The following is a 26,029-nucleotide window of genomic DNA, read 5'->3' on the forward strand; positions in this document are numbered from 1 at the left end:
AATATGATTTCTTTGTGTTTAATTTTTGACAGTTTGATTAATATGTGTCTTGGCGTATTTCTCCTTGGATTTAATCTGTATGGGACTCTCTGTGCCTCCTGGACTTGATTAACTATTTCCTTTCCTATATTAGGGAAGTTTGCAACTATAATCTCTTCAAATATTTTCTCAATCCCTTTCTTTTTCTCTTCTTCTTCTGGAACCCCTATAATTCAAATGTTGGTGAGTTTAATGTTGTCCCAGAGGTCTCTGAGACTGTCCTCTGTTCTTTTCATTCTTTTTTCTTTATTTTGCTCTGCATCAGTTATTTCCACTATTTTATCTTCCACCTCACTTATCTGTTCTTCTGCCTCAGTTATTCTGCTATTGATCCCATCTAGAGTATTTTTCATTTCATTTATTGTGTTTTTAATTGATGCTTGATTCATCTTTAGTTCTTCTAGGTCCTTGTTAACTGATTCTTGCATTTTGTCTATTCTATTTTCAAGATTTTGGATCATGGAAATAGAATCTTGGATCATCACTACTATCATTATTCTGAATTCTTTTTCAGGTAGACTGCCTATTTCCCCTTCATTTGTTAGGTCTGGTGGGTTTTTATCTTGCTCCTTCACCTGCTGTGTGTTTTTCTGTCTTCTCATTTTGCTTATGTTACTGTGTTTGGGGTCTCCTTTTTGCAGGCTGCAGGTTCGTAGTTCCCGTTGTTTTTGGTATCTGTCCCCAGTGGCTAAGCTTGTTTCTGTAGGTTGTGTAGGCTTCCTGGTGGCGGGGGTGGGGGTGGCTAGTGCCTGTGTTCTGGTGGTTGAGGCTCGATCTTGTCTTTCTGGTGGACAGGTCCACGTCTGGTGGTGTGTTTTGGGGTGCCTGTGGCCTTATTATGTTTTTAGGCAGCCTCTCTGTTAATGGGTGGGGTTGTGTTGCTGCCTTGCTAGTTGCTTGGCATAGGGTGACCAGCACTGTAGTTTGCTGGTCGTTGACTGAAGCTGGGTGCTGGTGTTGAGATGGAGATCTCTGGGAGATTTTCGCTGCTTGATATTATGTGGATCTGGGAGGTCTCTTGTGGGCCCGTTTCCTGAAGTTGGCTCTCCCACTTCAGAGGTACAGCACTGACTCCTGGCTGCAGCAGCAAGAGCCTTTCATCCATACGGCTCAGAATAAAAGGGAGAAAATGTAGAAGGAAAGAATAAGTAGAAGAAGAAAGAAAGAAAGAAAGAAGGAAGGAAGAAAGGATGAAAGAAAGGAAGAAAGAAAGGAACGAAGAAAGGAAGGAAGGAAGAAAGAAAAAGGGAGGGAGGGAGGAAGGACGGAAAGAAAGAAAGGAGGGAGGGAGGGAGGAATGAAAGAAAAAGGAAGAGTGAATGGAAGAAGGGAGGGAGGGAGGAAGGAAAGAAAGAAAGGAGGGAGGGAGGGAGGAAGGAAAGAAAGAAAGAGTGAAAGGAAGAAGGGAGGGAGGGAGGGAGGAAGGAAAGAAGGAAAGTAGGGGCGGAGGGAGGGAGGAAGGGAAGGTAGGAAAAAAAGAAAAGATAAAGTAAAATAGAATAAAGTATAAAATATAGTAGCGTTATTAAAAATAAAGCAATTATTGAAAAACAAACAAAAAAAAACGGACAGATAGAACCCTGGGACCTATGGTGGAAGCAAAGCTATACAGAGAAAATCTCACACAGAAGCATACACATACACATTCACAAAAAGAGAAAAGGGGGAAAAAATTAGAAAATATTGCTCTCAAAGTCCACCTCCTCAATTTGGGATAATTCGTTGTAAAAAGAGGAAAAGGGGAAAAAATCTTAAATCTTGTTCTCAAAGTCCACCTTCTCAATTTGGGATGATTTGCTGTCCATTCATGCACTCCACAGACGCAGGGCACATCAAGTGCACTGTGGAGCTTTAATCCGCTGCCTCCGAGGCTGCACAGAGAGATTTCCCTGTTTCTGCTCTCACAGCTCCCTGGTCTCAGCCTTGGCCCTGGCCCCGCCTCTGCGCGTAGGTCGCCGGAGGGCGTCCGTTTTTCACTCAGACATGACGGGTTTAAAGGAGCCGCTGATTGGGGGCTCTGGCTCACTCAGGCCGAGGGGAGGGAGGGGCACGCAGTGCGGGGCGGGCCTGCGGCGGCAGCGGCCGGTGTGACGTTGCACCAGACCGAGGCGCTCCGTGCGCTTTCCCGCGAAAGCCGTCCCCGGGTCCCGGGACCCCGGCAGTGGCGCGCTGCACAGGCTCACTGGAAGCGGGGGTGGACAGTGACCTGCGCTCGCACACAGGTCTTGTGGCGGCATCAGCAGCAGCCCCAGCGTCCTATGACCGTCTCCAGGGTCCGCGCCTTCAGCCGCGGCTCGCGCCCGTCTCTGGAGCTTCTTTAAGCAGCGCCCTTAATGCCTTCTCCTCGTGCACCAGGAAACAAAAGGGAAGAAAAAGTCTCTTGCCTCTTCGGCAGCTCCAGACTTTTTCTCCGGACTCCCTCCGGGCTAGCCGCGGCGCACCAACCCCTTCATGCCGTCAGCCCCAGTCCTCTCCCTGCGCTCCGACCGAAACCCGATACTGGAGCCTCAGCTCCCAGCCCTGCCCGCCCCGGCGGCCGAGCAGACTAGCCTCTTGGGCTGGTGTGTGCCTGAGGGCACCGATCCTCTGTGCCGGAATCTCTCCACTTTGCCCTCCACACCCCTGTTGCTGTGCTCTCCTCCGCTACTCCGAAGCTTTCCCCCTCCGCCACCAGCAGTCTCCGCCCGCGAAGGGGCTTGTAGTGTGTGGAAACCTTTCCTCCTTCACGGCTCCCTCCCACTGGTGCAGGTCCCGTCCCTATCCTTTTGTCTCTGTTTATTCTTTTTCCTTTTGCCCTACCCAGGTATGTGGGGAGTTTCTTGCCTTTTGGGGGGTCTGAGGTCTTCTGTCAGCGTTCAGTAGGTGTTCTGTAGGAGTTGTTCCACGTGTAGATGAATTTCTGATGTATCTGTGGGGAGGAAGGTGATCTTCGCGTCTTACTCTTCCGCCATCTTCCTTCGGATCTCAAGATTTCACTTTTTATTGGTGAATTTAAAACATGAGCAGGAATTTAAAGAGAAAAATGTGCAGCCTAAAGGATAAGTTATCTAAGTCAGCTGTGATCTCTAATACAAAGTTGGGGGGAGTGGTGTATCCGTGGCGGGCAGCCTGGTTCTTTATGATAGTCACATAGCTGGCAGTGTATTTATTCAGATTAGCTAGATTTCTAGTGTATATTTCAGAGCAAAGCTTACATCAGGCACTTGTGTTATAAAAAAAGAAAAAACGTTTAAGGGCTTAAATTTGTGTGGGTTTTAGAGTCTGTGCATTTTTTAACATCATTATCAGAAGGAAATTTTTAAAAGGCCAAAAAGTCAATAGTAGAATTAAAAAAATACCACCATTTCTTGCAAAAAAGGGAAACTGAAATCAACTCTTAACATTTTCTTCTATGTACTGGTTTAAGAAGAGGGGACAGAGGAAAAACCTTGGAATGGGTAGGGGACAGGATAAACAACGTAGATTGTTCAGTAAAATTTTAAGGCTTTAGAGTGGGTGGGAGTTTAAGGGAAGGCAAAGGAAATCCTATAAATTAAAAGATTTGTAAGAGACATAACCAGATTCAATGGTTGGACCTTGTTTGGTTCCTGAGTTAAGCCAACCATAAAAAGGCAGCTACGAGAAAGTTGTGTGAGAAAATTTGATATACAGTGGAAATTTAATATTAAATAATTATTGTCATTTTTTAAGGGCAATGTACTTAGGTTATAGAAAACATAGTTATGTATATTATGGGATATATGCTAATGTATTTATAGATATAACAATGATAATGTCTAGAATTTGCTTCAAAATGATCAAATGTGGGTAATTGAAATGATTTAATAGTTTTAAGGAGGTGATGAGTACTTAGAACTTTGTTATAATGTTTTCTGTACTTTTCTGTACTTTCTGCACTATAGTGTTTAAAATTTTACAGAATTAAAGTAATGGAATATATGAATTTCTTTTTGTTTAGTGAGGTTAGTTAAGGCTTCTCTGAACAGCCACTGTTTGAGTTATGCTCAGATAAAGATATGGAGTTAGTTGAGAGGATGGGATGTATTTAAATGTGCATAAGTGCCAGGGTGTAGTTGTGTTAGCAACAGAAAACACTTTGATAAGATATAGAGCTTGAAACTTGAAAGATCAGAAGGAAGCCTGGAATAGACACAGTGTTGGAACCCCTCTCCTCAATTTTGTGAAATTTATTTCCTATTAATGGTTTTTAGTCTTGCCGCCAAAACCATTGATTTCTTAGCTGTTCGTAATATTTAGATCCTTTAAGATATATTAATCTTATGTCCAAATAATGATAATGTTTTTGTCTTGATCATTTATGATTGGCATCATTTGCATCATTTTAATGATATACCCAGAGTGTTTAACCCTATAGTATTACTTCTTTTGGTTTTGATTACTTGGTTTCTCTCATAAATAAGTAGATCTCCTTATTCCTCTTTCACTCAGTCCTAATGTGTTTTTCTCTTTGTGTGCTACCATTAATGAGTTGGATAATTCTTTAATTATAGGCTTAATGAAACCAGAAACTGATTCTTCAAAAATTATTTTTCAGAAGCCTGTATAAAGAGGAAGAAGTGCAGAAGTGTACAAAATTAGGATAGAGGATGGCATATATTGTTTTAAAAAGTGTTTAAAGAAAAGTTATGAAAATTGTTGCATAAATTATGGCAAAGAAATTTGAAAATGTAGATGAAATAATTTCCTTTCAGACTATAAATGACCCAATTTTATTCAAGAAGTGAAACACTTGAATAGATGAGTTACCATTCCAGTCTTACTCGTGGAAATCAATATTTAATATAAAATATATTTTAATGAAAAGCCACATGGACTAGATGATCACATTATTGGATGATTGTAACTATCCTGTAAAGTTTAGAGATTAAGAAAATTTTTGAATTTTTTATGTTTCTACAATGGTGTTTATTTTTGAATAGTTTATATAGAATAAAAAGACATGACAGTGTGCGCTGTTAAGTTCCTTTCTTCCTCTGTCCTTAGCTACCAATTCCCCTTGTAATCAGACATGTGTGAATATAATTTTGAGTATTCTTGCAAAAAGAATACTCTTAAGCTACTTAGGCAAATCCACATATTTGTTTATACACATACATATGTGCATGCACACATACAGTATAATTTTTTTAAGTCAAATTACAGTCCATTTTGTATGTTCATTGATGACTGCCTTTAACTTGTTTTGTTAATATCTTTGAAGTCTTTATGTAGCAGGACAGGTAGAACTGTAATGTTATATTTGTTTTTTTTTTTTTTTTTTTTTTTTTTTGCAGTACACGGACCTCTCACTGTTGCAGCCTCTCCCGCTGTGGAGCACAGGCTCCGGACGCACAGGCCCAGTGGCCATGGCTCATGAGCCCAGCCGCTCCGCGGCATGTGGGATCTTCCCAGACTGGGGCACGAACCCATGTCCCCTGCGTCGACAGGCGGACTCTCAACCACTGTGCCACCAGGGAAGCCCCAGAATTCATTTTTATGAACGGATTGAAAATTGTACATAAAGATAAATATAATCCAGGTTTTGTTTAGAAGTAATCATATCATGAATGATTAGGTAGACCTTATGCAATGAATTCAGTGACAATTGAACATAAATAATTGTAAGGAGAAAAAAGGGCTTAAAAATGAAAGGACAGGGCTCTCCTGGTGGCGCAGTGGTTGAGAGTCCGCCTGCCGATGCAGGGGACACGGGTTCATGACCTGGTCCGGGAAGATCCCACATGCTGCGGAGCGGCTGGGCCCGTGAGCCATGGCCGCTGAGCCTGCGCATCCGGAGCCTGTGCTCCGCAACGGGAGAGGCCACAACAGTGAGAGGCCCGCGTACCGCAAAAAAAAAAAAAAAAAAAAAAGACAAAGCATAAAACTCTTGATTATCACTATCCTAATAAGAAAAAGAAATGATCAGAAAACCCATCGTACTTGCAGATGAATCAGGATAAAAATCATTGCAAGACTTCTTATCAGAACCATGCAGGCGCAAAGAGTATGGGAGTAAAATACCCCTTTCAAGTGTTGAAAGAATAGAATCTACCTTCGTAGAATTCTATGACCGGTGCTATATCTTTTCAGAGAAGAATTACAAATTAATTATATACTCCCCCATTAAAGAGGTGCTTCTCTTAAGTGTGAACTGAGAATGATGACTTCTGTCCAGAGAGTACATTTGTTGAAAGAGTTAGTGGTGGGGAACTTTTCAGTGGAGCTAACTGACGAACACTGTATGTTAGCCAGGTGAACATAGTTAACAGCATCAGTAGTAGGTCATGTTTGATATGATGTATCCTTGATACGAGATGATGGGAAGAGTACTTTACCTCTATAGTCTTCATTCTGAAAACACATTTCCCCATTCTAACCAGGAGGAAAATATCACACAAACTCCAAATACACAGAACTCTTAAAAAGTACTTGCCAGTGCTACTATAATCTTCTATTAAACTAGTCAAAACCTGAGACTCTATAATAGTCAAAAGGAACTGAAGGAGACATGTCAACTAAATGAAATGTGGTATCCTGAAACAGCAAAATGATATTAGGTAAAAGGGACATTGGATAGAGTATGGGTTTCAATAATAACTGTATATCCACGTTGGTTCATTCATTGTGATGTATGCCATACTAATATTAATAATACGGAAAATTTAGTGTAACTCTATTAGAACTCTGTAGTATGTTTACATTTTTCTATAAATTAGACAAAATTAAGATTGAAATTTATTTTGTAATGTGTTGGAGAAATAATTAAAAAAAAGAAATTTATTTATATTTGGCTGCACTGGGTCTTTGTTGCTGTGCACGGGCTTTCTCTAGTTGTGGCAAGTGGGGGCTATTCTTTGTTGCGGTGCACGGGGTTCTCATTGCGGTGGCTTCTCTTGATGCAGAGCATGGGCTCTAGGCGCACAGGTTTCAGTAGTTGTCTCATGCAGCCTCAGCAGTTGTGGCACGTGGACTAAGTAGTTGTGGCTCTCGGGCTCTAGAGCACAGGCTCAGTAGTCATGGTGCGCAGGCTTAGTTGCTCCGTGGTATGTGGGATCTTCCCGAACCAGGGCTCGAACCCGTGTCCCCTGTATTGGCAGGCAGATTCTTAACCACTGAACCACCATGGATGTCCCTCAATATCTTCTTCCTTAAGACATTAATAGTGACAGTATACAGTATATTGGGTGTTTATAGCATATGGGTATATAAAATGAAATAACAATATTAATAGGGACAGGAAGGAGAAATTGGAAATATTCTGAGAAAGGATAGCTACACTCACTATACTTGGAAATGGTATAGTATTCTTTGTGATGTGGTTAGATTTGTTATGGGTATATTTTATAAACTCAGTTAAATCTAAAGACAAAGACACCTTTTAAGCAAAGGAATATAGAAATATATTCTCCAAAAGGACATAAGGATCCTAACATGGGTACAGCTGGCAACAGAGCATCAAAATACATGAGGTTATGAGAGGTAGCTGAATCAGCTATTCTCCCTGGAATCTTAACAAGCCTTATTTAATAAATGAATAATCAACTACAGAAAAAAATATATTCAGGATAAGTTGAACAGTGTATGATCAGTCAATTTAATCAGTCTAAATAACAGTATTATCAATCATGTTATGAACTGATTGACTTATATAGAACACACAGTCAATAGTAGAATCTTAACAGCTTTCATGGTACATGGAGCATTCGTTAACATAGGTAACCTTCTGTCCCATGGACTACACCTTGAAAGTTTAAAAGAGTTTATATACAAACTTTAAAAGAGTTTATAACAAATTATACTAAGTACGTTCTTAAAACACAATGTAATTATAAGCTCGTGACGGTATGGTAGCAAAAAAATTCTCATATAGTTGAACATTTAACAGTATAGTTCTAAACTATGGGTCTAAAAGGAGTCACAAGAAAAACTAAAAAAAAATTTAATTATAAAAGTGAAAATACAGCCTCAGAATTTGTGGGTTGTGGTTAGAGAGTTAGCTTAGAATGAAATGTATAGCTTAAATGCTTGTATGGAAAATGAGAAAGACCTAACGTCAGTAACCTCAGCTTTTACCTTGAGAGAAATTAGAGCAAATTAAGCAGAAGGCAAGCAGAAGGAAGAAACTAAGTAGATAAGATCAGACATCAATGAAATTGAAAAGAAAAAACAGTATGAACAAAATTGAAAACTTGTTGTTTGTTAACAGATTTGATAGACCTCAGTTTCAGCTATGGGAGGAAAAAAAGAAGACACACCTACCATTATGAAGAATGAAAGAAGATAAATCCTCTTTCATTTCATTCATGTGTTGAGGGGTAATCATCACAATGAAGAACATTTAAAAAATTTCAACAGATAAATAAGAAAGAAAGAAAAGAAAAAGAAGAAAGAGGGGTTGTCACTTGTATTAGCCAGGATTTTCCAGAGAAACAGCGAATAGGAGCATATGGGTGTGTATATGTTTGCATGTATATATATATATATATATATATATATATATATATATATATATATATATATATAGTATGTGTGTATGTATATATATATTGTGTGTGTACATTTATTATAGGAACTTGCTGATGGAATTGTGTCTGCAAGCCAAAGAAACTTTACTCCAAATCTGTATAGTTCTTTAGTTCAAGAACCGCAAGTTCGAGGATCTGAAAGCAGAAGATGACGTCCCATTCTCAAGCAGGCAGTGAGCAAAGTTACACTTCCACTGCCTTTTTTTTGTGTTGGTATTGGCTGATGCCTACCCACATTGGGGAGGGTGGGCAATCTTCTTTACTCCGTCTATCCATCCAAATGGAATCTCTTCCAGAAATACTTTCACAGATACACCCAGCAATAATGATTCATTAGCAGTCTGGGCATTCCTTAGCCCAGTCAGCTGACATATAAAACCAAGCATCATATCACAACTCAGTCCACTTACATTACCAGTTCGGTAAGGGAATGCCTGAACAGCTCTACACCCGGAAATTTTATAACTTAGATAAAATGGATCGATTCCTTAAAAGACACAAAGTAGCAAAATTCACTGAAGGAGAGTTTGAGAGGCCTGAAGAGTCCTCTTTCAAAGTAATTGAATTAGTCATTAAAATGGTCATGTCATCTGCAGATACAATAATTTAACTTCTTCATTTCCAAGTCAGATATCTTTTATTTTTCTTGCCTAAGTCCTCTGGAGAAAATTTTGAATGCTGAAGTGAAAATAGATATCCTTGTCTCTTTATTGGTTTTAGTGGGTAGTCTTTCACTTTTTCAGCATTGTGTGTTATGTTCACTATTTTTTTAAGTCTTTTTTTCCCATGCATTTTTAGGATCACTGCAAAATTGCAGAGAAGGTACAGAGATTTTGTATATATTTATTGCCCCATAGCCTTCCGTGTTATTAACACTCCCCACCAGAGTGGTACATTTGTTGCAGTTAATAACGTACGTTGACAACCCATCATCACCCAAAGTTCAGAGTTTACATTACGGTTCATTCTTAGTGTTGTACATTCTGTGGATTTGGAGAAATGTATAATTATGTTTATCTATCATTATGGTATCATACAGAGTGTTTTCACAGCTCTGAAAATCCTCTGTTCTCTTCCAGTTAACCTTTCTGCCTCCCCCAATCCCTGACAATCACAGGTCTTTTATTGCCTTCATAGTTTTGCCTTTTCCAGAATATCAGAGAGTTGGAATCATAGAGACTGTGGTCTTTTCACAGAGACTTTCATAGAGACTTTCATAGGTCTTTTCATAGAGACTGTGGTTGGGTTCTAGTAATATGCATTTAAGTTTCCTTCATATCATTTTATGGCTTGATACCTCATTTCTGTTTAGCTCTGAATAATATTCCATTGTCTGGATGAACCAAGTTTATTTATCCATTCATCTACTGAAGGATATAATGGTTTCTTCCAAATTGTGGCAGTTACGAATAAAGCTGCTATGTAATCCCTTTGGTTTTTCAAAAGTTCCCTTAATCAGATTGAAGTAGTTCCCCTATATTCCTAATTTGGTGAGTATTTTTAAAAATTAATTAATTAATTAATTTTTGGCTGCATTGGGTCATCATTGCTGTGCATGGGCTTTCTCTAGTGGTGAGTGGGGGATACTCTTCGTTGCAATGCACTGGGTTCTCAGTTCTCATTATGGTGGCTTCTTTTGTTGCAGAGCATGGGCTCTAGGCACACGGGCTTCAGTAGTTGTGGCACACAGGCACAATAGTTGTGGCTCATGGGTGCTAGAGCACAGGCTCAGTAGTTGTGGTGTACAGGCTTAGTTGCTCCATGGCATATGGGATCTTCCCGGACCAGGGCTGGAACCAGTGTCCATGCATTGGCAGGGGGATTCTTAACCACACGCCACCAGGGAAGTCCTGGTGAATATTTTTTATCATGAAAAGATGCTGAATTTTGTCACATTTTGTGAAATTCTTTTTCTGCATCAGTGGAGCTGATCATATGTTCTTTTGACTTCTTTCTGTTAATGTGCAATATTACATTGAGTGAACCACCCTTTCATTCTGGGAATAAGTCCTACTTCATTTTTTATTAATATGATGCTGAATTCAGTAAGTTAGTATTCTTTTGAGAATTTTTGCATAAATATGCATAAAGGATATTGGTTTGTAGTTTTCTTTTTTTAAATAAAATGTCTTTGGTTTTGATATCGAGATAATACTGACCTCATAGAATGCATTAGGAAGTTTTCCCTCTGTTTTCATTTTTTACAAAGGATTTCAGAATTGCTGTTCATTTTTCTTAAATGTTTGGTGGAATTCCCCAGGGAAGACACTTGTTTCATAATTTTCCTTTGGAGATTCATGAATCCTGAGTCCGTTTCTTCACTGTTTATAGGTCTGTTGAGATTTTCCTATTTCTTCTTTGGTCAGTTTTGGTAATGTACATGTCTATAGGAATTTGTCCATTTCATCTAGGTTATATAATTTTTTGGCATACAGTTTTTCGTAGTATTCTCTTAACACTTTATTTTTATGAGGTTAGTAGTGTCTCACTTTAATTTATGATTTGTGATTTGGTCTTCCTATATTTTTATCAGTCCACCTAAGTTTGTTAATGTTGATCTTTTCAAAGATTCAGCTATTGATTTCCGTGTTTATCTTTTGTTTTCTTGCTCTCCATATTCATTATTTCCTTCCATCTGCCTTTGTGTTTATTATATTCCTTATTTTTTAGCTCCTTAATAAACAGTATTAGATGTTTTTAAATTAATTAATTGATTTTATTTATTTATTTATTTATTTGGCTGCTTTGGTTCTTTGTTTCCACGTGTGGGCTTTTTCTAGTTGAGGCGAGCGGGGGCTACTCTTCGTTGCGGTACGTGGGCTTCTCATTGCAGTGACTTCTCTTGTTGTGGACCACGGTCCCTAGGTGCACGGGCTTCAGTAGTTGTGGCATATGGGCTCAGTAGTTGTGGCCATGGGCTCAGTAGTTGTGGCTCGCAGGCTCTAGAGTGCAGGCTCAGTAGTTGTGGTGCACAGGCTTAGTTGCTCTGCAGCATGTGGGATCTTCCCTGATCAGGGCTCGAACGCGTGTCCCCTGCATTGGCAGGCTGATTCATATAAATAGGCTCCTACAATATTTGTCTTTTGTGTATTACTTATTTCACTTAGCCTAATACCATCAAGGTTCTTCCATGTTGTAGCATGTATCAGAATTTTATTATTTTTTAAGGCTGAATAACATTCCATTATATGTGCAGTCAGCCCTCACTGTCCGTGGGTTCTGCATATTCATATTAAGCCAAGCTCAGATCAAAAATATTTGGGAAAGAAATTCCAGAAAGTTCCAAAAAGCAAAACTTGAACTTACTACGTTCCAGCTACTATTTACATAGCATTTACATTGAACTGGGTATTATAAGAAATTTAGAGATGAAGAAGACAAATGTAAGGATGTGCATAGGTTATACACATCTACTACTGCATTTTGCATATATAAGTGACTTGAGCATCCGCTAAGGTCCTGGAACTAATCCCCTGAAGATATCAGGGATGACTCCATATATGTATATCAAATTCTATTTCTGTTCATCTGTGAGTAAACACCTGGATTATTTCTCCCTTTAGCAGTTTTGTAGTAATGATGAATGAAAAAGATAAAGGTGTAGTATATGATGAAAAAATGAAAGTTTTTAACCCAGGATGTGTAAATAATTGAATTTTTGTTCTTTTTTACCCCCCAAGATTGTTTGAATTTGAGGCGCTTTGAAATTCCATATGAACTTTAGGATGATTTTTAAAATTTCTGGCAAATACAGTGGGAGTTTGATAGAGATTACATTGAATCCTTAAATCGCTTCAGGAAGTGTTGTTACCTTAATGCAGGAATACTTCACAAATATTGCAGGTTCAGTTCCAGACCACTGCAATCAAGTAAATATTGCAATAAAGCAAGTCACATGAATTTTTTGGTTTCCCAATGCACTTAAAAGTCATGTTTACCCAGTACTACAGTTTATTAAGTGTGCAAAAACATGTCTAAATATATATATATAAATACATTAGTTAAAATCTGTCTAAATGCTATTATGAAAAAACAAAAGAAAGCAAGTGTTGGTGAGGATGTGGAGAAATTGGAGCCCCCATACATTGTTGGTGGGAATGCAGAATGGTGCAGCCAGTGCAGAAGGAGTATGAAGATTCCTCAAAAATTAAAGTGTCATAGGATCCAACCAGTATTCCAACCTTTGAGTGTTTATTCAAAAAAATTGAAATGGGGCTTCCCTGGTGGCTCAGTGGTTACGAATCCACCAGCCAATGCAGGCGACACGGGTTTGAGCCCTGGTCCGGGAAGATCCCACATGCCACGGAGCAACTAAGCCCATACGCCAAAACTACCGAGCCTACGCTCTAGAGCCGTGAGCCACAACTACTGTAGCCTGAGCGCCTAGAGTCTGTGCTCCACAACAAGAGAAGCCACCGCGATGAGAAGCCCGTGCACCACAACCAAGAGTAGCCCCTGCTCGCTGCAACTAGAGAAAGCCCGCGTGCAGCAACGAAGACCCAACGCAGCCAGAAATAAAAAATAAATAATAAAAATAAATACATTAAAAAAATAAGAATTGTCCTGTGTTTGTTGAACCACTAACAATAGACAAGATGTGGAAACAATCAATAACAGATGAGTAGATAAAGAAAGTGTGGTGTTTTGTACACAAGTCACATATTTGGTAAATTCATTTAATTGTTATTTTTTAATTTTTAAATACATTTATTTTAATTTTGGCTGCGTTGGGTCTTCGTTGCTGCACGTGGGATTTCTCTAGTTGCTGTGAGTGAGGGCTACTCTTTGTTGTGGTGCGCAGACTTTTTGTTGCGATGGCTTCTCTTGTTGTGGAGCACAGGCTGTAGGTGCACAGCCTTCAGTAGTTGAGGCTTGCTGGTTCTCGAGCGCAGGCTCAGTAGTTGTGGCACACGTGCTTAGTTGCTCCGTGGCATGTGGGATCTTCCCGGACCAGGACTTGAACCCGTGTCCCCTGCATTGGCAGGCAGATTGTTAACCACTGAGCCACCAGGGAAGCCCGGTAAATTTATTTTAAATTAATTTTGTTTCTAGTGATAAGTTAACTTGTTATCGTAATTTCCTTTTTAAATTATTCTCTGCTAGCATATAGAAATGCAGCTGATTTTTGATTGTTAATTTTGTATCCTGCTGAATTTATTAACTGTAGATGTTCATGCTTGGGGAAGTGTTTATCCTTGTAAGTGTTGGCTTCTTTGTGGATGTTGATTTGCTGTCTGCGTTAAAGCCATGGCTTTCCTATGTATACACGTGTGTATGTACATATGTATATGAGTATATGATAGAGATAAAAAAAGAGATGGGTTTTTTCTTCTTCTTTCCTTGTCTCATTTGGTTAAAGTAAAAACTCAGTATTTTTATCACCAGTTTATACATTTTAATGAATCATATTGCTTTGCTCATTTAATAAAAATGTCCTGGAAATGACTTTATCATCCGTTTTTAAAATAAGTTTTAAATGTCTAAAACAGTTGTTTTTCCAAGTATGTGTTTTTTTTAACACCTTTATTGCAGTATAATTGCTTTACAGTGGTGTGTTAGTTTCTGCTTTATAACAAAGTGAATTAGTTATACATATACATATGTCCCCATATCTCTTCCCTCTTACGTCTCCGTCCCTCCCACCCTCCCCATCCCACCCCTCTAGGTGGTCACAGAGCACTGAGCTGATCTCCCTGTGCTATGCAGCAGCTGCTTCCCTCTCGCTGTTTTATGTTTGGTAGTGTATATATGTGTGCCACTCCCAAGTATGTTTTAAAGAGATCATACTTTGGATTTTCTCTTTTTAATTTTTTCTGTTATTTTGGAAGAGTTGTGTTTAATATCACAGTAACAATAATAGGTTTTAGTCTTACTAATAATTTTTAAAGGAGAACTGTGGGCAATGGTCTCATTTGTAAATTTGCCTGTACTTTTTTTTTTTTTTTTTTGCGTACGCGGGCCTCTCACTGTTGTGGCCTCTCCCATTGCGGAGCACAGGTTCCGGACGCACAGGCTCAACGGCCATGGCTCACAGGCCCAGCCGCTCTGCCGCATGTGGGATCTTCCCAGACCGGGCACGAACCAGTGTCCCCCTGCATCGGCAGGCAGACTCTCAACCACTGCGCCACCAGGGAAGCCCTGCCTGTACTTTTAATATGAGCGTTGTATCGTATCTATGGGAAATGTTATGTCTTTAAAAACCATTTTTATTTATGAACATTTTCCAAAAGTATTTTCTATTAAAAAGTAATAAATTTCAAAATGCAAATCAAGACAATAACTACTTTTCCTCAGTCTTAGAGTTTGTAAAGGATAGTAGTAGCACCTGTATTTGCTTTATAAGATGTCCATATCTTCAAAAGTTTTTCTAGGTTAATTATACATTTGCTGGTAGAATATTTATCCAGCCTTGTGAATGTTATTAAATCATGTCTGAGGTTGGAGTTATTTTCTTTGTAACTTTTGAGATACAGCAAATGTTATAAATGCCATATTTTACTAATACCTTGTTATATTGAAGGGTAATTTTATTGGTTGTTAGTTATTTTGAGACATGGTGGTCCACAGTAAAATACTCAGTTAATAAATTAGAACTCTTTACGTTCATTTTTTTAAATAATTGAAACTTATAAAATATTATTGTCTAAATCTTCATATACTAGTACATTTTTATGATATATATACACATATACTTCAGTGTTTATTACACTTTATTACTGGAAAAGTTAATTAAATCATGCCATTAATTTCTTTTTAACATCTACAGTGATGTTTAAAGCCTTCTGTTTGAAGGTTTATTTTTTTTTAGTTGAGGTATAGTTGATGTACAGTATTATATAAGTTTCAGTTGTGCAGCATAGAGATTCACAGTTTTTAAAGATTGTGTTCCCTTTGTAGTTACTATAAAATATTGGCTATATTCCTTGTGTTCTGCAATATATTCTTTTAGATTATTTATTTGATATGTAGTAGTTTGTGCCTCTTAATCCAGTGCCCCTATCTTGCCTCTTCCCCCCTCCTTTTCCCCACTGGTAACCACTAGTCTGTCCTCCATAATTATGAGTCTTTTATTTTTGTTGTATTATTGATATATCTTTTTTTTTTCTTCTGAATATCTTCTACTCTCTAGAGAAAGTATCACTCTGCAAAAGAAGCTTATGAACAGCTTTTAGGGACAGAAAACCTACCTGCACAAGTAAAAGCAACTGTTTTACAACAGTTAGGTACATAAAATTTTACTTTTTATTATATATTGTAGTATTTTAAACATTTGGCACTGGTGGGTGGGAGCAATTGTAACTCTCCTGCTTAAAAGTAAGTTTTCATTAAACTTCTGTGTTTTAGGATTAATTTTGACATAAATTATTTTGAGATGGTATTTAAAATGAGTATTTTATATTGTAAATGTATTTTTTCTCTTCTTTTGTCAAGAGTTGATAATATATTTATTCCTACTATCTAGCATAGTTCATCTCAAAATTTATCTAAATACAGTGGTCCAGTGCAACTAGTCCTTTTAAATTCTCAAAATTATCCCTTAGTAACTGACCTCTGGAGGAGGTTTGAATATTTCCATGTGCTTAGCACTCTGAAGTCAATTGAATTGAAATAATTCAAATGGGTAGGTAAGTGCTATTGAGCTTGAAATACAATATATTTCATTGTATGACTTAATGGAACTATCTCACCTAAAAATTATAGAAGAGTTCATTATTTTCTCCAGCTACTTGTTATATTCGTATGTTTTAAAAGCAAAGGTTTGGTGTTCAAAAATCATATAAGTAATACATCAGTACTACTCAGATGATAGTAAGAATATTCAGTAATTCATTTTGTTGGTTATTTATCATGTATAATTTAATATATGGGTTGGGTTTTTAAAATTTGTTTTTCCTTTCGCTGTTTTTGGTTTTGAGTAGATTTCTAAATTTTAATCAAGTTTGTGATAATGTGAATATTTTTATAATGGCAGTATTTTACCTATAATGTCAAAAGCAATTAGTAATACTCCTGCCTAAGTGATAGTTTTGCAAAGGTAATTTTATACATGTAAATGGACTAAAAACTGAAGCATTAATTTCTATTTGTCTTAAATGTTTAACATTTTTTCATGATCCAGTCTTAACATTGTCTCTGTAGCTGTAACTCTAAACCTCTTCATTAAGCACTGTACTGCTTTTATAACTTTTGGAACCAGTGTTTCATTTAGATATCCATATATCCCTGGAGGTATTTTGTTTTTGTTTTTGATCTAATGATATATTTAGGATTATATGAGAACAATTAGTGTAATTAAAGTGTAGAATCTTTGGGAAGGTGTTTTTGTTTTTAATGATTTATCTTTGAATATTTTTACTTTTATTGATTCCTGTGAGATAAGCATGGACTTTCTAGATTGTTTTCACAATAAACTTTTAAAGCACAAGTAAATTAATCATCTTTGTATTTTTTGGTTTATAAATTGGACAACTTTTTTCCAAATTAAATTTAGAAAAAGAGAATCTATCTATGGCTTCTATGCAGTACTCCTGATGTTTCAAATTTCATTCTATTCTTTAAGAGTCCTCATAACTTTGATTATATCTTTTTAGTAAAATGGATTTTTCTGTGGTAGTTACTTTTGGTAGGTTGAAATTTAGGGAAAGTTTGATTCAAGATAAACAAATAAATGTACTAAAAGGGTATTTTAATTTATTTGTGTGCTTCATGGTATTCTTGAAGCTAGAAGAATAGTTTAATCATGGATAAATGCTTGCAATTGTTTAATTATAGGATGGATGCATCATAACGTGGATCTACAAGGAGACAAAGCCACCAAGGAAAGCTATGCTATTCAGTATCTCCAAAAGTCATTGGAGGCAGATCCTAATTCTGGCCAGTCTTGGTATTTCCTTGGCAGGTGAGACCAGACACTTGGGTGTGTTGCCTAGAGTTGATTTATAATCTAAAATGTTAATAATATAATGTGCTTAGTGACATTTTAAATACATTATAATAGAGATTCTTGGGAGGTAAAATTGGATCACTCTAAGTTAGGTACTTTTACTGAGGAATTCTTATTTTGATTATTAGATTTTATTTTCATGTTGTCTTCACGTGACTTGAATTATCACTAGTTTTCAGAGTTTTAAAGAGTTTTAAAGAATTTTCAGAAAATTCATTTTTATTTTACCTGAGGACCACCAGTAGCCTATGGAAAAGTTTATTTAACTTGTTTGAGGTCTGAATTTTTATTCCGCCTATTAATGAATGGATTAGATTAGATATGACAGGTACCTTTTCTCAAGGTTATAAATTTAGTTGTCCTTGGTTTGACTGTGAATTTTGCCTCATTATTTTTCACATTGAATTTTTTGTTTTCTAGGACGTTTGACATGAAGTCTAAATCAAACTTAGGTTTTGTGTTAATTTTAATTTTTAGGTTTTTTTTTTTTTTTTTTTTTGCGGTTCGCGGACCTCTCACTGTCGTGACCTCTCCCGCTGCGGAGCACAGGCTCCGGACGCGCAGGCTCAGCGGCCATGGCTCACGGGCCCAGCCGCTTCGCAGCATGTGGTATCTTCCTGGACCGGGGCACGAACCTGTGTCCCCTGCATCGGCAGGCAGACTCTCAACCACTGCGCAACCAGGGAAGCCCCTAATTTTTAGTTTTTAATATCTTTCTGTTTTAAAAAGTAAAGTATATTTATATTTGTGTTAGATTAGTATTAGGATAGTTCTTTTAAAAAATATTTGATTTTCTATTATGTATAATAAGAATTAATGTTAGCTACTTTCAGTGGACTTTTTCGTAGTCTCCCCAGGCTTATAGAACAGTGTAATTTGAGTTGCTTGTCTACTTAGTTTTTTCTCCTCTACTAAAGGTCCTCCAGGAGAAACTGAATCTTTCCTATCTTCCATTGCCTTGCAATGTGCCTGGTTCAATCCAATATTTAATAAATGGAATAAGTGAACTAAATAAGTGGCATTTGGGTTTGGAGCTATTATTATTACCACCTTTGCACAATATTTGTCTTCATACAGTGATTATAAAAGAGGCTTATCTTTAGAAAGAGGGAGAGGTGTGACATATAATACTAGGTTTTTATTAGCACTTTGCTAGTATAGCTTAAAAGAATATGACCCAGGATATTTTTTTCCTTTTTATCCAAGATAAAAATTTGTAGCATAATGTAGTTTACATTGTGTGTGACTTCTTAGTATAAGGGATCCTTATTGTTGTTTCTGTTTAATCACAGCCATGTACAATGAAGATGCAATGAAATATGTTTAAAATCAGCATTTTAGTAGGGTGCACTTTCTCATCTGTTTAAGAAGAGCAGTATTCCACAGAGGGTTTTATTAGAGGTTATCTGAATTTAAAACATTGGCATACGCTTTGTTTTTAACTTTTTTGGATAAAAGTTTCTGCAAGTACAGAACATTCTCGATTTCTCAACAAGAACATACTTACCTTTTTGGGCTAAGGATTATCATTTTAGACAGTTTATTTTTATATAACTTTTTTTCTATAACTTTGTTTATCTTACCTTCTGCCTTTGATATATTGCTTCTAATTGGCTTTATTGATAGAAAAATCAAATTTGTGAAAAATATTGTAAAACTTATTGGCACTCTGAATGGGCATCTCACTGCTGGTAAAACTTACAGAGATTTGATTATCCTAATATTTCAGAGACTATATGTTACCTCTGTGTTCAAGGCTGTGTTGCATATTATTGCTGCTTCTTGTTTGGAATGTGTATGTTAAAGGAATGGGGTAATACAGTAATAACACTGGTAATGACAATGTTAAATAGTGTCCCACAGTCAGAAAACTTTTAAGAGTTAGGAATGATCAGGCAGCAACTTAGTTCACCCTCTTGTAATACAAATGGGGGACATGAGTTCAAAGAAGTAAAGTGGGTTTTTTTGAAGGTAACATAGCTAATTAATGTCACAAAAAGAGGTAGAACCCAGCTTTACTCAGTACTGCTTCTGTTATACCAGCCTACCTCAGAGAAACCTAGACAACTTGTGCTGGAGAGAAGAGCCCTGGTCAGTGGACTAGACAAATGTGGACACATTGAATTTTTGTTTTGATTTTTAAAAAATGGAATGTGAGGGCTTCCCTGGTTGCACAGTGGTTGAGAGTCCGCCTGCCGATGCAGGGGACACGGGTTCATGCCCTGGTCCAGGAGGATCCCACATGCCGCGGAGCGGCTGGGCCTGTGAGCCATGGCTGCTGAGCCTGCGCGTCTGGAGCCTGTGCTTGGCAAAGGGAGGGGCCACAACGGTGAGAGGCCGGCATACGACAAAAAAAACCCAAAAAACAAAAAACAATGGAATGTGAAAATGCTGGTTTCAGGAAATACTTCCAGTTCTCCTAATATTTAGGAAAGATATATATACATATATATATATACACACACATATATAAATATATGTATATATATACATATATACACACACAGGGCATTTGTCTGGTAATCTGAAATTTGGTTTTGTTAAAAAAATTTTTTGTCTGTTACTATTCGTATAGTCTCTAATATCTGTGCCTGTTTGCATTACTGTTCCCTTTTAAATTCTGCCTCAGATTCTTACGTTGTATGCACTCTTTGAAATTGCATCTCTTTCTCTGGTACTGGCATTTCTGATGTCTCTCAACCCACAAATAGCCATTTTTTAAACTTACTTTTACCGCTTTTTTATATGCAATTTGATATTAACTGTATCTCAGTTTTGTATGTTTCATGAGTTAAGGAATGTTTGTTATGAGTATTGTAAGTTCAGAAAGGAAAATTCGGATGTGCCAGTGAAATTAAAATCAACATTTAATTTCTGTTTGTTTTCTAGCTCTATATTCTTGTAGCATAAGAAGCTTGAGTATAAAGTACATATAAAAAGAGCTCTAGCAGTGAACAAGTTTGGGCTATAGTGGTTTGAAAAGAGTTCATTATATAACATGTGTTTGCAGTCATAAGAAAGTTCATTTAACAGCAAATTATAATGTAGATTAAAATCAGTGTCTAAATCTATATGAAAACATGTATGTTGCTAATAAGTATTTTTCCTTTCCATATATATAATTTTGGTAAACTAATATAGTTAATTTAAGCATTTATGAATACTTTATATAAATATATATATTTATAACTATACCTATTTCTCCCCTCTTTCAGGTGCTACTCAAGTATTGGGAAAGTTCAGGATGCCTTTATATCTTACAGGCAGTCTATTGATAAATCAGAAGCAAGTGCAGATACCTGGTGTTCAATAGGGTAAGGCCTGTGTGTGTAAAATTTGTAATATTTTTAATTGATACACAAGTTCAGTGAACTACGTCTAATATACTATGTAATAATCTTACACCCAGTCAGTTTTAGAAAACTTCATTTCTCTTTCCAGTATACTCTATCAGCAGCAAAATCAGCCTATGGATGCATTACAGGCCTATATTTGTGCTGTACAGTTGGACCATGGCCATGCAGCAGCCTGGATGGACCTAGGCACTCTCTATGAATCCTGCAACCAACCTCAGGATGCCATTAAATGCTACTTAAATGCAACTAGAAGCAAAAGTTGTACTAATAGCTCTATGCTCACAGGAAGAATTAAGTTTTTACAGGTAAATTTTTAAAATAGCATATTTTAAAAGACATTTCCATATGATAACTGGCACAGGAGGGTGGCTGGAAAGTTTGTCTGTTTTTGTTTTGATGTGAATAACTTGTTTCTGTACTTTTTAATATTTTGTGATATTATTTTTCACTTTAAGATATACTGTATTGAAAATGTTCTTTTGCATCTTTATTTTGTTGATGCATGTTAATTTGCATGATTTTGTGTGCTATGTTTTTAAGTTACAGCATTTTATAGAAAAAAACACATTGTTTTTCACTCTTGCTTGAAATTTCATGAGAAGGTATCCATGGCAATTCTGAAAAACAGAACTTAAGCTTTGTTCTGATTCTTGCAGGTATATTCTAGTTGCCCTCTTTATACTTAGCATATATCTGAAACCCCAAATTTATAATCTGCTTTCTTTAAAAAATAAATACCTGTTACATTGAGGAAGTTTTGGTGGACTTGCTATTACTCAAGTAGTCCTGTGTTAAATTTGCTTTTTACATAATTTTTCCTAGGCTCAGTTGTGTAACCTTCCACAAGGTAGTCTACAGAATAAAACTAAATTACTTCCTAGTATTGAGGAGGCATGGAGCCTACCAATACCCGCAGAGCTTACCTCCAGGCAGGGTGCCATGAACACAGCACAGCAGGTGAGAAGTTGGGTTATCTTCTGTAGGTGCCCAGCTTTAAGGGTTCTTTCCAGTTGATAGTGATCAGACCTAAATTACAGTAGAATTGGCTTTTTAAAAACATTTGAATCCTTCATATCTAATTACAAAGGGATTTTAGATCAAAATAGAACTTCCTCTGATATGGGAAAAAACTTGGGTTACCAATTTAAAACTTTTGTATAGTTTCATGATTTCAAAAGGGATTTTATAAGGGACTGTTATACAGTGGTTTATTTAATGTTTTAAAAACCAAGTTTTTCAAAAGAAGATACACATTCCTCCATTGATGCATCATTTGATTTTGATTTTCAGTTGCAATCCATGATGTCCACGTAATTTTGAAAGTATGCAGCTTATAAAGTTTTGTAATTTGAAGGCATGAATTAAGAATATGTAGAACCATGTTTTTGTTTTACTTCTGTGATCCTTAGGCTTACAAAGTTCATCATCCAAATACTGAACCTGTATTAGGCCTCAGTCAAACACCAATTTCACAACAGCCCTTGCCAGTACCCATGATTACTTCTAACGAAGTAGATGGCCTGTCCAGTCCTGCCAAGAGGAAAAGAACATCTACTCCAACAAAGGTATATATACATTTTAGAGAAATGGAAAACCCAATCAGAAGTGAAGCTAAAAGTCTGTAATTGTGCCTGTCTTAAATTTTAAACTATGTACATCAGAGACTGAAAAGATTTTGTTATTTTGCTATTATAAGCAGTATTTCCTACCCTGAAATTGTAGGATCATTTATAGAAAGTAGTGATAGAAATATAGAAAGTTGTGATAACTTTGTTCATCAAGTCATTTTATTCATTTCCCTGCTTTTATGAATTTAATGTACTTTATACCACCACTTCAGACATTAAAATAAATTAAGTGTTGGAGTTAGTTTTCAGTCATTTTTAGATACGAGCCTTTTAAGGTGAAGTTAAAGAATGAATGACAATTCAAATTCATAATTTTCCAAATTGATTATACATTAAAAAATTTTTAAATGATTTTAAAAGATAAGCTTTATTTATGTGTAAATACTCCAATTCCTAGTCATTTGGTATCTCACTAGTCATAATTATTGGTGTATGAGTTTAACCAAGTATTTTTTAATTTTTACAAATAAATTTTCCTCAGAATAGTTCTGAGAACTGGAATAGTGGCCATACTGTTTCACATACTTCAGTACAGCAACAAGTTCATTCATGGTGTTTGACACCACAGAAATTACAGGTATGAAATATTCTTTTCATGGTTTTAACACCATGTTTTAATGCAGTCGAGGTAGTAAACTTTAAGCTTTTCTGGGTATTCTTAAAATTGAATGGCAGTAAGCCATTCAAACATGGTGTAAATTAATACGTATATAAGTATAATGAGCTTATATTTTTCAGAGGAATAGAGATCATAATTCATTTTTGTTTTTTACCTTTTTAAAACAAGCGGTATATTCATGTTTGAAGTTTAGAATTATTAGAGGGCTTCCCTGGTAGCACACTGGTTAAGAATCTGCCTGCCAGTGCAGGGGACACAGGTTTTAGCCCTGGTCCGGGAAGATCCCACATGACGCAGAGTATCTAAGCCCGTGCACCACAACTACTGAACCTGTGCCCTAGAGCCCATGAGCCACAACTACTGAACCCGCATGCTACAACTACTGAAGCTTGCGCGCCTAGAGCCCTTGCTCCCCTGCAAGAAAAGCCACTGCAATGAGCAGCCTGCGCACCACAGCGAAGAGTGACCCCCGCTCGCCGCAACTGGAGAAAGCCTGTGCATGGCAACAAAGACCCAACTCGGCCAAAATTAAATAAATAAATAATTAAACTTATTTTTAAAAACCCGAATTATTAGAATATAGGGTGCACAGGTATAAAGAGTTCTTCCAGTTCCTGCCTCCATCCACTTAATTTCCCTTTCCTACAAATAATCAAAAGTTTGGGACTTCCCTGGTGGCGCAGTGGTTGAGCGTCTGCCTGCCGATGCAGGGGACTCGGGTTTGTGCCCCGGTCTGGGAAGATCCCACATGCCGCGGAGCGGCTGGGCCCGTGAGCCATGGCCGCTGAGCCTGCGCTTCCGGAGCCTGTGCTCCGCAATGGGAGAGGCCACAACAGTGAGAGGCCCGCGTACTGCAAAAAAAAAAAAAAAAAAAAAATTCCTCGGAAGCCATATATTATTCAACTGGTTTTCTATTGTTGGACTTTTATATCATTTCCAGTATTTTATAAACGATGTTGCTCTTAAGCATTGTTGTTATAACACATCTTACAGTTAAACAGCTTTCTCTTTGAAGATTGTGATTTCCTGTGCATGTATTTAACTCAAAACATAAAAATTACCTTCTTTAGATGAATTCTTGTTTTTTTACTTTTTCTTAGCTTTTTGTAAGGACTTCATTTTGGGACTGATTACTTTTGGTTAGAAATCACTGTATTTCACTTCAAAATTTCTGAGTTTGTAGTCTTTTCAGTGATACTTTGCCTGATAGTGACTTATTTATTTCTTTGAATACTTTTTCATTTTTCCAGCACTTGGAACAGCTGCGCGTAAATAGAGACAATTTCAGTCCGGCACAGAAACTAATTCTGGGACAGTTGGAAACTCAACTTGTCTTAATGCAACAAGTATGTATACCATTTTCATTCTGATATTTATCATTATGTTAAGTATTTTTCTTGAATACAATATATTTTTAGAGTTTAATATGTATTTCTACTTCCTATGTGTAGTCAATAGAATTTATATATCTGAGCTTTAAATATCACTAACGGACAGTTCACTTTCTTTAAATAGCCACAAATTAGTTTAGAAAATAACAGCTAGTATTTTACATTTTTTTGCATATTTCAGGTGTGTTCTGTAGGCTTACTTTTATTTTTTTATAATTAACAAAATATTCATACTGAGGTGGAGATGTTTTAAGGATTGTTATCAGGGATTTGGTATAAATGTAATGGAATGGCTGTTTGAAATCCCCTAGTTTATGATGGGAAATAAGGCCTATAAATTACTAAGTTATAATTTTCAGTGCTTTCTTTTGCCCTTATACCACTAATGAGAGCTTTCTTTAGCTTATAGTGAAAAAGGTTGTGCTTTACCCATATGAACATAGCATTTCATTTCTAAAATGTATGTTTTTTAATCTAGAGAGATTGACTTTTATGATAAAGTTAGGAATGTATTGATTATACATTTCAAAGTCATACAAGCAGGTTTTCTTTTTTGTTTTTGAAGATGAGACAAACAGGACAAACTACTGTTCTACCCAGAGTACCTAGTGTCTCTCAGCTTGAAGTACGCTCTGCTTGTTTTGAAAAGCCTTTGTCCAGTGGACCTTTTTCTGCAGGCGATACTCCTTGCGGCACATCAAAAATGCTAGGGAGTACAGACACCATTTTGGTAGGTGATAATTATATAACAGGAAGTGGAAGTAATGGAAATGTGCCTTATCTGCCGCAAAACACACTCACTCTACCTCATAATTGCAAAAACCTGAGCAGCAGCACAGAAGAGCCATGGAGAAAACAGCTATCTAACTCCACTCAGGTAAAAGAAAGATTAGCTGTTTTGTTATTATATAGTAGTTTTTCTTTAACTTGTATACATTTTGAAGAGAAAAAATTAAAATATAAGAAATATTATCTTTAAAAACTAATTTTAAATAATTCACAATTATCTGAGAATTTTGTTAACCATATTAATACTACATTGTCAGCTCATCTGTGCACGTGAGTGTATTTCTTTATCCAGTATAAATTAATATACATAAATTAGGTTATTGTAGATAAAGGCAAAGAAGGAAGAAAGCACAGCCTTATAATTTTTTTAAATCCTATTGCTTAATGAATTAAGGCATCATGACCATGTTTTTTTTTTTTTTTTTGCGGTACGCGGGCCTCTCACCGCTGTGGCCTCTCCCGTTGCGGAGCACAGGCTCCGGACGTGCAGGCCCAGCGGCCATGGCTCACGGGCCCAGCCACTCCGCGGCACATGGGATCCTCCCGGACCGGGGCACGAACCCGTGTCCCCTGCATCGGCAGGCGGACTTCAACCGCTGCACCACCAGGGAAGCCCATGACCATGTTTTTTAATTGCAGGTATTTAATATCTGCAAATATTTTCTTCATATAATAAGTGCTCTGTGAAGTGTTTATTTTAATGTGGTAAAAAGACTAATAAGGTTTCACTAACAATAA

The 26,029-nt window shown here is 36.9% G+C and overlaps 1 protein-coding gene across 7 annotated transcripts in view; it reads left to right on the forward strand.

The window, feature by feature from the left end:
- Nucleotides 1–26,029, forward strand: part of LOC132482953 (lysine-specific demethylase 6A-like) — a 168,865-nt gene that overhangs the window by 80,502 nt on the left and 62,334 nt on the right. For 4 of the 7 annotated variants that reach the window (XM_060088218.1, XM_060088221.1, XM_060088223.1 and 1 more), the window contains 8 exons: nucleotides 15,694–15,787; nucleotides 17,337–17,463; nucleotides 20,724–20,822; nucleotides 20,950–21,169; nucleotides 21,687–21,821; nucleotides 22,274–22,429; nucleotides 24,362–24,457; nucleotides 25,068–25,379. In XM_060088218.1, the coding sequence (XP_059944201.1) occupies nucleotides 15,694–15,787; nucleotides 17,337–17,463; nucleotides 20,724–20,822; nucleotides 20,950–21,169; nucleotides 21,687–21,821; nucleotides 22,274–22,429; nucleotides 24,362–24,457; nucleotides 25,068–25,379 (1,239 nt within the window). Of the gene's footprint in view, nucleotides 1–15,693; nucleotides 15,788–17,336; nucleotides 17,464–20,723; nucleotides 20,823–20,949; nucleotides 21,170–21,686; nucleotides 21,822–22,273; nucleotides 22,430–22,973; nucleotides 23,070–24,361; nucleotides 24,458–25,067; nucleotides 25,380–26,029 lie in introns of all 7 variants that reach the window. The other 3 variants (XM_060088225.1, XM_060088222.1, XM_060088219.1) reach the window with 3 other exon arrangements.

Source organism: Mesoplodon densirostris (genome assembly GCF_025265405.1).
Source record: "Mesoplodon densirostris isolate mMesDen1 chromosome Y unlocalized genomic scaffold, mMesDen1 primary haplotype SUPER_Y_unloc_1, whole genome shotgun sequence".
NCBI classification, from domain to species: Eukaryota; Metazoa; Chordata; class Mammalia; order Artiodactyla; family Ziphiidae; genus Mesoplodon; species Mesoplodon densirostris.